The sequence below is a fragment of the Poecilia latipinna genome, unplaced genomic scaffold, assembly GCF_001443285.1.
Source record: "Poecilia latipinna isolate Pla-1442-1.1 unplaced genomic scaffold, P_latipinna-1.0 Scaffold61, whole genome shotgun sequence".
Classification (NCBI taxonomy): Eukaryota; Metazoa; Chordata; class Actinopteri; order Cyprinodontiformes; family Poeciliidae; genus Poecilia; species Poecilia latipinna.
The window spans coordinates 775,179-788,524 of NW_015112677.1; the positions used below are offsets into that span (position 1 = coordinate 775,179).

Consider the following 13,346-nt stretch of genomic DNA (forward strand, 5'->3'; position numbering starts at 1 on the left):
TATATATATATATAGATCCAACTAAAATGTTAAACTTACATTGTCCTCTTGCAGCTTCTCGATGGTGAGCTTGGCCTCCATCAGGTGGTTGTTGAGGACGATGATTTCTCTGCTCAGAGCTCGTTTTTCGTCTTCGTGGTGCTGCGACTTGACAAGACAGACTCGTAAATTACATGCAACAATCTTTTAAATGTCATAAGATCAAGATCAGTCAGAATGAGTAGCGTCCTAATGGGCCACGATCGCATCATTTTGTACTATATTGTACATTTAGAGGGGAAAAAAAACCAAACTGAATTTAGAGGTTGTTTTTTTCTTCTTTTTTTTTCTCTATTTGATAATGCCTTTAATTCGGCAACAGGGACAGGAAGAATGGATTTTGTCTTGTAATGAGGACATATGTGACTACATGAACGCGCCTCGGGCAAAAGAGCTGCAGCAAGCGAGCCGCAAATATGCTGACAGGGTAACACTTTTTGAAACACCCATTATTTGGACAGGCAGCCAGGAAGAACAGGTTCTTTCAGGGTCAAACAAGAAATAATCACAACAATGCCTAATTCCAGCAGCCTTTCATCCCGGAAAAAAGGAAGAAAAAAGAAAGACATTTCATGAACTAAAACAGATACGAAGAGCTTTTCAAAATAGGTTCGGATGCTGCAATTGTGAATGATGACTCATTTATCTATATAAAATAATCAGCAAGTGCTCTAAATAATAAAAAAAGGAGTGGATTTAAAAAAAAAAGAAAAGAAAAAAAGAAGAAAGGAAAGCACTTTGCAACTAAAATGGCAGCAAGGAATGTTTCAGCTGAGCACTTTTGGCCATTAGGCTGCAGGTTATTCATGGACCAGCATGTCAGTGAACTTTCTTCTCTCGGAGGAAATTATCTTTTAAATCTTGCATTTCGTAACCCTCTCAGGTCATTAACTGCAAGAAGCTCCCCCGGTGCCACTTGTCCTTGCCACTAATACAAATGCCCCGCAAAAATGTTCAAGCCCCTTAAAATGTTCCACATTTAAGTCACTACTGAACCACAAAACTCAATGGACTTTTTACTGGGATTTAATCTGACAGGTCAACAAAAAGTTGTGCATGATTCTGAAGAGAAGTAGATAATACAGTCTGCTTTACTTTGTTATCTCTGAACAAAATTTGGTGCAAGTAATTCATTTTCATTGAGAAATAGAAACTTCCTGGGTGTAAGTTAGTGCTCACTGCAACATGAGTGTTCTGCAAAGGGCGCAGAGGTTTATATGAGAACATCAGTAAACAAACAGTGCCATAAAGACCAAGCAGGTAAAGTAACTCTGGCAGAGCTGCAGAGACCCACAGCTCAGGTGGGATCATTTATGTAGGTTCTTTGTGCTCTTTTTCCTCTTACCCTGCTATGTGCAAATTGTTTGTCTTCGTGAGTATTTTTTTATTGTTCTCGGTACTAAAACTAAGCCAAAAATAACTAAAATATATCTAAAATGCTGTATGTGGGGAAAAACTCATCCTCATGTAGAGCAGGGGTCCCCAAGCTACGGGCTGTGGGCTGAATCCGGCCCGCCTCCTCATTTGGTCTGGCCCCCTGAACAATACCAGAGAGCATTCAGTGTTTTTTTACATATATATATGCGGATTTTTCTTCAACCACCAGGGGGGCTTTTGAGCAAATATGAAACTTAGTTTCCCTCAATGGAATATATACTAGTCAGTACCAGTCACCATTTCGCTCACGGTTTTTTTCCATTTGCATTCTGGGTAAAAATCTATCTACAAACGCGAATATGTCGTCGGCAGTAATCCAATCTCCCCCCCCGTCAACAAAACTTTTCTAAGGTTTCTTTGTCGAAAAACTAAGACCGGCCCCCGACCAGAAAAGGGAACAGTCATGTGGCCCTCGCAGGAAAAAGTTTGGGGACCCCTGCTGTAGAGATTGGTGGAGCTAAATACAGAGTAATCCTGGAAACTTTTATGTAAAAATAAACATTCCATGTAGCAATTAAATAAAATGATTATTTCAAAGGAAGGTTAATTAACTGAGACACAAGCCATTTACCGATGCCAAATGTTAGCATGCTAGTCAATTAAATGTTATATTAGTTAAGATAATGAGGATATTTTGAGAAACAAATGTTATACCCGTCTTTCTCTGACTTTTATTCACTTCTACTGTAAACACACGCTGCTGTTGGTCTGCTATTTTATGCAAACACATCTTCACTTTCGTTTTTCTCCCACAACATCCATATCTATGTAAAATGAAGGGGAACAGAGTATGTATTTCACAGCTAAAAGACCCTGCCGCCGCCCCCCCAAAAAGATTGCACTCAAATTATTCTATATAGTATCAGTACCATCTTGTTGTGGCAACTATATGCACAAATCGGTCGGGGAGGACAGAAAAGTTGCAAGGATTATTCTTTTTTTTCCCTTTGCTTTTATGTAGGAACACCAGTTTCTCCTTTTTCACTTTCGGCTAAAGTTATGAGAAGTCCCTGTGGAGGGCCTAAAGGGCCACTTCAGGTTCTAGGACCAGAGATTGAAGAACCTTGGTTTAGTGTAGTCAAATCCTAGCCCTGTGTGCAACTAAAGATGTGGCAAGACTTGAAAATTGACTCTCCATCCCATTCTCCTGATCTTGAGCAACCGAATAAGGAAACAGCCCCCCTAAAAGCCCTGCAGTCGTAATCTGTAGTGAAATGAAAAGTGGCTGTAGAATTCACTAAGGCAGGCTGAATGGAAAAACGCACGGGTTGTTGACTAAAACATGTCAAAAACCACATTCACCATGTGCTTTTTCCACTCCATAATTATGTGCTGCTTTGTATGCATCTTGGACAAATTTATCTGAACAGAAAGTGTTTGTGAACTCAAGTTTTTTTTTTTCTCCGTTGGGTTCAGTTTTTGCCATTTTCACTTGTTTTGGAAAACTAAGAGGGAAAAGAGGCTTGACTCTCATGCTTATCTGTCTTGTAATTACATTCTCTGTAGTTGTGCGGGGCCCTGGGGTCAGATGGGTTTGTGGCACCTCTAGAGTAAACAAGTTTTACGATTGCAGAGAGACTTACTCAGCACCTCTCTCTAACCCTGAAGGAGTGTATGTACGTGGGATGAATCTGGAGCAGCCCATGAGAAAAACGTCTGTTGGTTAAAAAAAAAAAAAAACATAAAGAAAAGCAGATTGCCTTTGTTTTCGAAATGACAATTTTAGGGTAACCTTCAGCTGTGTGTGTGTGTGTGTGTGCGTACCTGGAGATCTCACATTGTCAACTGTAATGACTATTGTCTCGTGGCATAACAAACCAATTCGACGAGCATTTTCAACTGTCTATTCACCAGCTCAGGCACCTGATGGTTACAGTCTTCTGGGGCAGACTAGTTAATTCCATCTTTCCACGGGCAAAAACAGCATCTGACAAATGAAGTGAGGTGCTCTCCTCTGAGGAACAATGGGTTTGCTATCCCTCTGCCAGTGGAAGGAGGACAGCCAATTGTAATAAGCCATAATTAATGTCAGTGGCACAAACGGCGGGGGGGATTCATTTTCAATCTGCGCCTCAAAGTGTTCTCCACGCCGTGTGACTCGCTTCTCTCCAACTCCTTCCTCTTTGACAAGTGCGAGAATTTGCATAAAAGCCTCGAACCGACGCGACACACAAAGCGCGACTTCAGACACTTACATCTCTGTGGATCTTTTCCTCCAGATCTTGGTTGATCCTCTGCAGTGCCGAGTAGCTGCTTTGTATTCTAAACAACAAAATAAAATAAAATAAAATAAAATAAAAATTAATAATAATAATGAAAACATTGCCCTGCTGGTAGGTAATAGCTTGTGTACATGCATGCTGGATCTACTGTATATAAGAAGCCAGAGAGCTTTACAAAAAGCCTCATCTCCGGGCAAGTCAAATCTAAATCGCTTGACTCCATTTTTACTCATCCTACTTGCAACAGTTCACTGAATTTTGTGTAGAAATGCCAGAGGATGAATGTTTATCACTAAATAGGTTCCTGGATTTACAGATGAGGACAGATTTATGTGTAAAACGGTAGTATCACCATTTTTTTAGCAGAGAAAACATATACTGAGACAGCTGTTTACAAATAAGTGTTAATATTTGACTGTGTATTGTCTTGTCCGTGTCTGTGATGGGGTTTTTTTTCCTTTAAAAGAAGCAAAGAGGAACTAAGCACTGAGTATTTGCGTTTGTTTAGCTTTTGCCGTTGTGTCACATGTGTGCCAAAAATGTGACTCCCGCTCGAGTTGAAGCATAACTTCTCTCCCCCCCCCACCACCCTTTACATAATCCAAACAAATTCAGCCAACACGGACATCTGGAGCTCCTCGAACACCGACAAGAACATCATCTAAGCGATAATATCTGCCGAAGTGTCATTCTTTTCCTCTCCAGTACCCAAAGTATGATTGGTGTGAAGCATGCGGTGATTCATGGTTGGTGATTCCACCTGCGAAGCTTGTCTGTGAACTTGTCCAGCTCCTCCTGCGCTCGGCGCAGCTCCGTCTCCAGGTACTGCCTGGTGGAGTCGAACTCGCTCTGCAGCAGCTCCAGCTTGTGTGTTGTGTAGGAAAGTCTCTTCCGCAAGTCCTCCTTCTGCTCCAGCAAAGAGCTACACACACACACACACACACACAGACAGAACAGATGAGTTTAGAGCATATGGTGAAGGAAACAAGCTTGCAACATGGGGTCTTTGCCCTGCTAAATTGATGTATAATGGTCCACGTTTTCTGTTAATGGCCATGCAGCATTGACTGGGACATTATGAGGATGGGGAAAACACGATCCCAAGATTCAGTCAGTATGTATGGACCCGGTGCCTTGTAATTCATTAGACGACAGAGGGTAACCTGGCACATCACAGAGAAGCAATCACTGGCGAGAATGGTCACATGGAAATAACAGAGGCGTAATGTGTAATGAGAAATGAGTCAATGAGCTCTAATAGATTATTTGAATAGACCCCAATGGGTCAGGTTTGCAAAACAGTAATATCCTCAACATGTAATTTAGCAAGACAGCACAATGGCGGCTATTTTTGGAGCATATGCATTACCTGCGTTTCAATCTAATAAAAGGGCAAGTGTGAGCGGCAAAAGAGGAAATGTCCGCTGCCGTGATGGATCTGAGTGCTCGCCGCTCGGCTTAATGGACCTTAGTATTGACGGACAGATGGAGGAAGAAAGGTAATGACTCTATCTGCAGCCAGATAACATAGCTGGGAATGAATGGAGATGTGGTCACTTTGCTCTTTTCACTTTCTCCGTTTCCCTCCATTTCTCTCTTTTAACAAGATTGTAGAATGCAAAGGGTGGGCGATGAGCTAGACTGTTGCAAAAAAAAAAAAAAAAAAAAAGGAAAAACGAAAACAAAGCTGAGACGGGGTTCGTTCATTTATTATTTTCAGGTCAGAGGAGACATCACTCCCGTTTCCAGCTCATTAGCAAGCAGTATAATGTTTCTGCAATCAGTCGGATGAAAAGTAGGCAGGGTAAATCTAGACTTTATGAAAAACTTCATTTACTTTCTTTGAAAATATCAGTTTCTCTGTAACTGCGTATCGTCCCATTTCAATCTGAGGCTTTGCGAGCCAATTTCTACGCTCACAGAAAATGTTGCAGGATCGGATTGCAGAAAAATCTAATTATTTATTGAGCACAAATGTTATACAGATCTTGTTTTCATGTGATAATTATCATACAGTTACTCATTGGCCAGGATTGTGAGTAAAGCGGTGGATTTTTAAAGGAATAATACAGAAATAATTGAGAAATTCTGAAGTGGAGCTTAAAAACAGCTTCCAAAAACAAAACAGTGATCATTAAAGCTGGAAATGGACATAGAAAATTGCGTGCCACTAACGATCTCCCTCTGTGAAACAGAATTAAATCACCCTGCAAAGTTGCTACAAAAAGTTTAAAAAGCAACACAAAGTCTAGAATCCATAAAATATCCTATTATTTTGGCCTTTTCCACCAAAGATTTCAGTATATCAAATATAAGACCACTTGAGATCTTTTTAAGTCCCTTGTGAGCCATATCTAAGATGTACATGAATTATTAAATCCAGTTTAGGGAAAACAACTAAATAGGTTTATTTTTTTTATTATTTCTCTAAAAGAACAAAAGTCCTGCTTCAGGAGCAGCATTCTTTTGGGGGTTTGCAGACGCAGAGTAAAATATCACCCAAACTCTAGAGTCAATACACTGAAACGCAGAGACATTACAGAAAATCCTGCATATTAAGTTTTAAGGCCTAAAATTATGACTCAAATTAATAGTTCCTGTTGGGCTACTTGTTAGCTTCAGTGTCTGGGATCATTTAATCCTCGTGTATCTGGTGCAGATAGGATAAGAACTGCTTAATCCCCAATTATCTAGTGAACTGCTTATAGGCTTTTAACAAAACCTCACTTCACTTCAAAAATTCTGAACTATTGTTTAAATATTGTCTGTACAGTGGAAAAGGTTGAGTTAAGCAGTTACAAAAACATAATGTGCATTTGTTAGCAATTTTTTTTTAGCCAGATCCATTCATTTATAATTCACACTGATTAAACATCTGCCTTATTGCATACACTAAATTAAAAATAATGTATTTATTTTTAACTTGGTGTATGCATCAAAGTTTTTTTTTTAATTATCTAATTTTTATGCTTTGACCATCATGTTGCTGCGTTGACAAAATAGTCACATAAAATTTAAAAAAGAGATAGCAGTAGATTAAAAATGCAAATGTAGACATTTTGTGTAATTTGACCCAGTAGTCTGCAATCCAGGAAATAACCCAGGAAATTTAATGGTAATTCAACTTCTGAACAAATCTACGTCTCTAGAGTTTCGATGTCTTGCCAGTTCTACATAAATGAGTAGCTAGAAATCAGATATTTGCTGTATTACGAGCGAGAGCGTAAACGTTAATAAATAGTGTGTGTTTCACCGAAAGCTGCAGCCTTTGCAGCTTTGGCAGCGAGTGAAAAGCGACCTGCATGCTGAATGAGTCAGAGAAAGTCTCAGCAGACTGGATGACATTTAAGAGCTGCATTAGCCAGCGGAGCCCACCGCCTCACCTCACCGCTCGGATCTGATCGGTGGGCTTTAGCTGGGGAATACAGGTGTTTGGTGTTAGGTGCAGGGTGACTTTACGTGAAGTAGCTCCAGAGACAAAAAAAAAAGAAGAAGAAGGAAAATAAAATAAAAAAGTCCCTCCATTAGTGACCTCCTCTGAGTCACACATAATGAGTGTTTTCATTCTGGTGAGATGAGATGACGAGGCAGCATGACTCCTGGGCCTGAAAGGCGGGATGAGGCTGCTTTAACACCACTGAACGACCAGAGGAGACACCTCGTGGGCGGATGAGCGGACAAACACATAAAAACAAGTACGGATGGAGAGATGGCGGCGCAGATTTACTCTTACCTCTTTTTTGGGTGTTTGCCACCATTTCGGGGGACTTTTAAGGCAGTTTTGCCAATGTATATCTTTTTCATGGTTTGTCTCTGTTCCTTCCCTCTCATGTGTTTATAGGGCCTGGCCACAGGAAGTTGGCATGCATGCGAGTTATCCGAGAGATCTCAGCTAAGTGTGGCCAGCAGAATTACTGTTTGTTATACCTGTCTTGATCCTGCCAACAGAAGCAAACAGACAGGTTGCCAGCTGTTAGTAACCACCAATAAGCTGGGATCTGATTTGAAAAGACAAACTGTTGCCTTGACGCTGCCAGTGTTTAGCAGCCGTAGTCGTCTTCAAATCAGAAAGAAAAAGACGGGCAAATTAGTGGAAAAAGTGTTTGACTTGAGGCAATGACATTGTAATGTTGCCGATGTATATTTGACAACCATTTACAGTGGGAAAAAAATACATAAAAAAAAAAAAACTAGCACAAAGAAATTTAAGTTTTGGCAACATAATTGTTGGCTCTTTTGATGAAAGTTTGAAAGTCCTTAAATTCATATTGTTTTGAATTATTATTTCTTTTAATTTCACCCCTTTAGTTTGAGCAAAATCAGTGAGAATTTTAACAAAGTATTCACAAGTCCTCCACCTCATTCAGCAGTGAGAATGTTCCGTATATTTAACCTTTGTTTTCCCACCAGAACACCACCAAAAGGTCAATTTAAAGGGCAGATCGTGCCAAAAATACATGAATTATTTTCGATCAGAATACTTACTGGCTAGAGTAAAGGGGTGCCATTTTGTGTTTTGCAGTGACAGAGTGTCATTTTCTAACACAAACAAGTAACTATGTTAACTTAAAAGGCTTAAAGGAAATTTGACTTTGTAATTTAACACCTTGAAATCGGGACTCTGTTATTTTAAAAACTCCTGCTCTTTCCGAGACTCCGCTTTCTGGAAGTCATTACAATAAAAAGAGATCTCACAACATCACTATTAGCCTTTTTAACAACATTTGCACTAGCATTGCACTAGTATAATGAGCTCTGCAGATGCAGAGTACCACTAGGTGTTTGCTAATTGCTGCTGACTAGTCTGAAGGAGCTGAGTGAGGGGAGTAGAGAGATAGAGAGGTGCTGTGTGACGTGGTAGCTCGGAAACTGCAGCTTTGACAAATACCAATATTACATCACATATTGGACAAAATATTAACATATTGAAAAAAGGCGAATTTGACAAATATCAGGAAACTAAAACAGAAAAAAAAAAAAATAGGAATCACCATGTACCAAAGTCCTGCGATGCTTACAGGTGGGTTAACAGAATTAACAACAGCTGTGAAGGGAGATGAGGGAACTTTACTAATGACTGAGGGATGAAACCAATGTTGGCCGACACAGGGGAATAAGTGAATAACATGGAATAGCCAACTCTACGATTATACACAAATAAACTGTCTATTTTATGAATACAGAACTTTGGACAAAACTCCAAGTGAAAAAGGTTTTTCTTGTCTTGTCTCCCAAAGACGTGGTTGTCCTGCTTTGTTTGTCTTAAATCAAGTTCTTTTCATTTTTGCTCATCCTGTAGATGTGGGATTGTTACGGCAACTATTCTATCTACCGGCTTCCTTCTTGTATATATATTATCTTTTTTTTTTTTTTTTGCACCACTAATACTACTTTTCCTGTTAGTATCTGCAGCTCCCTTAGCTTTACCTTGGGCTTCTTGGTTGTTTGTCTGATTAATACTCTCTTTGTCCAAGTGGACGGCCATTTCTTGGAAGGTTTGCAATTGTGCGGCACTATTTTTGTCAGATGATGGAATATAACCTAACTCAAGTTCAAAGGCAATGAGTACTTTTGCAAGGCACTGTACGTCAAACCGAAAGAACACAGCGTGAGAGACTGCAGACCTTGACAAGGCCAAAGGATGTGTGAACTCTCTTTATCAATATTTCCTCTGGCCCTTGCGGCCATCTGCGGCCACAGCACAGGTGCACCTCTTTATCACACAGACAAATGGAATAGGTTATTAGACGAGGCAGCTGTCAAAGCCTGATCAAAGCTCCTCTGATCTGAGCACTGGACTGACCACTCGGCGGGGAAACAATGACAGACTGTGTGGGACGTGACCGCACCAGGTTACAGTTCACAAACGCATCTTGTTTCGGGGGATGCTTGATTTTTCGGAAACCAGGTGACATATGAATACATGTTGATTCGATGTTGAGAGGTGATTTATGGCGCAGGCTGAGTAGAGACATGCACATTTCCAGATGGTGACAGCTCACCACTGCTGCTGCTGCTGGAGCCTTCAAATCCAGCTGCTCCCCTCTGAGTCATAGCACAGTGGCTCTCATTATGTGTGGAAGAGAGATTTGGCAGGTGTGAGATGCCTAAGAAATGTAAAAAATGCATTCCTTTTTACCTCCGAGCATACATTTTGTACATGCAGATGTAGATAATGTTTGTGTTGCACACATGTGCAGCCATGTTCCTTAAAAACCAACGGCGTCTGTTCGTGACATGTCTCTGACCCGGCCAGGTGTCCGCTTACAAATCCCAACGCAACCCTCTTTCACTCGCTTTTCTTCTCTTTCATTTTAGCTGATCCCTCACTGCAGCAAAAAAAAAAACAACCTTAGAAGGGGCTTGTTGCCACCCACTCGTGCCATGCTGACATTTGAGAGGAACTCGGAGCACTGAAGAGGAGGAAGAGGGAGGCGGGAGCGGAGGAGGAAGAGGACATAAAGTTATGGAATGAGGCAGGAGGGAAAGCAGGAAGCTTCTGGGGGGGAATGAAAGCTGGAGTATTTACAGTTTAGTCAAAGACAGTAGGGAGGAAGCGAGCGCTGGCAAATTAGAAAGTAAAATCAAGGGAGTGGGTGTGTACTCATCACTTAGACTGTACATCTTTCCCTCCTTCCTCGGATCTCAATCTGTTCCGGGCTTCCTGATCGCATCAGCCTTGCAGATAGATTGCCTCTTAGGAAAAGCCCTTTTTTAAAAAAAATAAATAAAAAAGAAAAGCAGTCAAACTTCAGTTCTAAGAGAGGGAGAACCCAATTGGCTGAGTCATCCAGCAGCAGGGGATGGAAAGATGCTCTTTCCTCCCTGCATGCCTTCAGATTTACAAGGTACCAAAGCCGTGCATGGTATGACTCAGCCACCTCATAGAAGAAACTCTCAAATTAGAGCGAGTGCATGTGGGTTTATGTATTTGTCATTTCCCTTTCCCTGGGATTGATTAACTCGGGAGCAGGCACCTAAGTAGTTACATGGCAGCCACCAACACCATTAGCAGCAGCGGGGTGTAATGACCTGCTGAAGAGATTTGATGTGCCACTGATGGCACCGAGCGCAGGAATGTTCAATCACGACACCTTGGGAGGAATTTTATGACGAGTTTAAAACGTGATTCTGTTCTAAATACAAGCTGAATATAAGGCGACTTGCAAAAATATTCACAGTTCCTGAACTTATCCACTTTTGTCATGTTTAGACCTCCAAATTCAATAGATTTTATCCAATTTAAAGTGAACATTCAGCAGGCCACAGTCACTTGTGATTACAGCAGTAAGTCTGTTGAGGTCAATTAAACTTTTTTTTTACCATTTTCTATGCAAAATAGGTCAAACTTTGTAAAGTTTGGATGAAAAATATCAGTACCATTGATTATATTTGGTCTAAATTTTCCCACCATTTTGAACGAAGGTCAAAAAGTTCAGTTTTGGTCTCATTTAATCAGCACAGCTTTTTGTATCGTCTCCGACATGGCTTTTGGAAACGTTAAAAGCTACTTTCTTATTGACCTCCTTCCACAATAACTAATTGATGTAGTCAGGAAAGTTTCTTCCACCTGATCTGTAGATGTCTGCAGTTCACCCAGAGTTCCCATGAGCCTCTAGGTTGCTTCTCTGATTGATGCTCTGGTGTGTCAGCTTAGATAGACAGCAATGTCTTGGTAGCTTTGTTTTTGAGCCAAACTCTCTCCATTTCCAGATGATGGGTTGAAAAGAGCTCTGTAGGACTCCGGGTAGACCTCAAAACTCAGGATTTTATTTTATAAGTTTGATCCCTGACCTTCCGGCCGTTTCCCGTGGACGTCATGAGAGAGTTTGTTCTCTAATATTCTCTACAGATCCTCGTTTATCCTTCACTAAACAGCTGCATTTATACCAAAATTAAATTTCAGTATAAGGACAGTGTGTAATTTAATAGAGGGAGGCATTTAGCCATTTTGGGTTTTCTTCAAAAACCCAAAATGGCTAATAGAGGGAGATAATAATAGAGGGAGGCATTTAGCCATTTTGGGTTTTCTTCCAAATGCACAACGCCCTGCTGCTCTGTCAAATTAAATCACATTAATTTTAGAGGACAATGTGGAAAACGATCAATGTGCCTCAACATTTTCACAAGTTCAAAACTAATTAAAAATATATGTGTCAGAACAACAATCTCAACACGAGCACTACAGGTCACTTTGCTCCAAACTGCTAATCTGTGGAGGCAAGAGAAGCCTCAAGCGATTATGCACAAACATCCATCAAAAACACACACAAGCACATGTTGTTGCACAAAACAAAACCTGCTTTAGCCTGAAGACCAAAAAATACAAAAAATCATGTGATGGTGCCAATGAATCCAACAGAGATCTGTCCTTGTGAGCCATTGTGATCTGTTCCTCCACCAACTCGGAATCTTAAAATTCAATGTCGAAACCTTAAAACACGGATTACTTTGGAATCAAAGCTTCTGAAACTTTCTGCATTGCTATTTTCAATTACATCAAAACACACACATATTCTACTGTAGTCAGTAGATCTACATTTGGACAAACAAAATCTTGTGCAATTTGATTTGGTTGCAAGTCCCAAAAATATGAACGCTGTTTGCCACCAAAAAAAAAAAAAGAAGGGATGGAGAGGCACAAGCAGCTTTCAAAAGGGTTCAGCTCATTAAGAATAGAAAAGACCCAAACATAAATGCGTTCGTTCAGAAAGAAACACACATGCAGCGTGCCGCCCGGCTCCAAGCACACAGCACAATGTGTGTGAGTGGAGCTCAGTGGACAGGTGGTGATTAGACACATCAAAGAAACAACCTCTGCAGATCTGCTACACTGCAGTGCACTGCTCCATTTTCCAGTGAATGTGTGTGTGTGTGTGTGTGGCCCCATGCACCTATATATAACCCTATAGTGCAGGTAATGCAAATGTACTTAGTGATCTGTCTGTCACTCCCAAGAGACCGACTAAAAGCTTGAACTTTGAGAGGAGTAAATGTAACTTTTCAAAGAAAAAAGACACAAAAAAAACCAACCCCAATATAGCAGTTGTTGTCCCAAGTTTCATTTCTGTAGCACTTACAATATATATATAATTTATGAAATCCAATTTTAGAATGTCACAGGCAAACAATTTTCTTGATCTTTAGATTAAAATCACTTTTATACATTTTTAAAAGGAGAGAAAACTTTTCCATCTCCAACATTTTGCTTGTGGTTTTACAAGATTATTGTCATAATGTGTGGTTGGTGGTGGTGAGATTGAACGCTGACGACCCAGGTAAAGATGATGATGATGAATTTAATGATGAATGTTGCTCAAAACGGGCTGCACAGTAGGGCTGTGTAATAATATCGATATTGCGATATATATCGATATTTTCTTTCCTAGAAAAAAATCGATATTCATCCGCAAGTATCGTAACATCCAACTGTCACCTTGCTCACTCACTGCTTGCTTCGCCGGGAGTTTGATTAGGTCATCAGGCTTAGAGTGATTCCTTCAGATGTTAAGTGTCAAGGTTAAAAAGGTATCAAACTATTCAGAGCAGGGTACTTGGTGCACTTTATTTACTTTACAAATGCGTGTAAGCTACAGTTTGTACTGTTTCAATTAAAAGAAACATGTTTTCTCGCCACTTTGATTCANT

At 40.4% G+C, this 13,346-nt stretch overlaps 1 protein-coding gene across 5 annotated transcripts in view; it reads right to left on the reverse strand.

The window, feature by feature from the left end:
- The window catches only part of si:dkey-174m14.3 (brain-enriched guanylate kinase-associated protein), a 34,352-nt gene that overhangs the window by 13,590 nt on the left and 7,416 nt on the right, over window positions 1-13,346 (reverse strand). For 2 of the 5 annotated variants that reach the window (XM_015057563.1, XM_015057543.1), the window contains 4 exons: window positions 7,432-7,636; window positions 4,459-4,620; window positions 3,672-3,738; window positions 40-147 (listed from right to left, as the gene is read on the reverse strand). In XM_015057563.1, the coding sequence (XP_014913049.1) occupies window positions 40-147; window positions 3,672-3,738; window positions 4,459-4,620; window positions 7,432-7,529 (435 nt within the window). In that variant the 5' untranslated portion in view covers window positions 7,530-7,636. Of the gene's footprint in view, window positions 1-39; window positions 148-3,671; window positions 3,739-4,458; window positions 4,621-7,431; window positions 7,637-9,700; window positions 9,806-13,346 lie in introns of all 5 variants that reach the window. The other 3 variants (XM_015057553.1, XM_015057572.1, XM_015057581.1) reach the window with 3 other exon arrangements.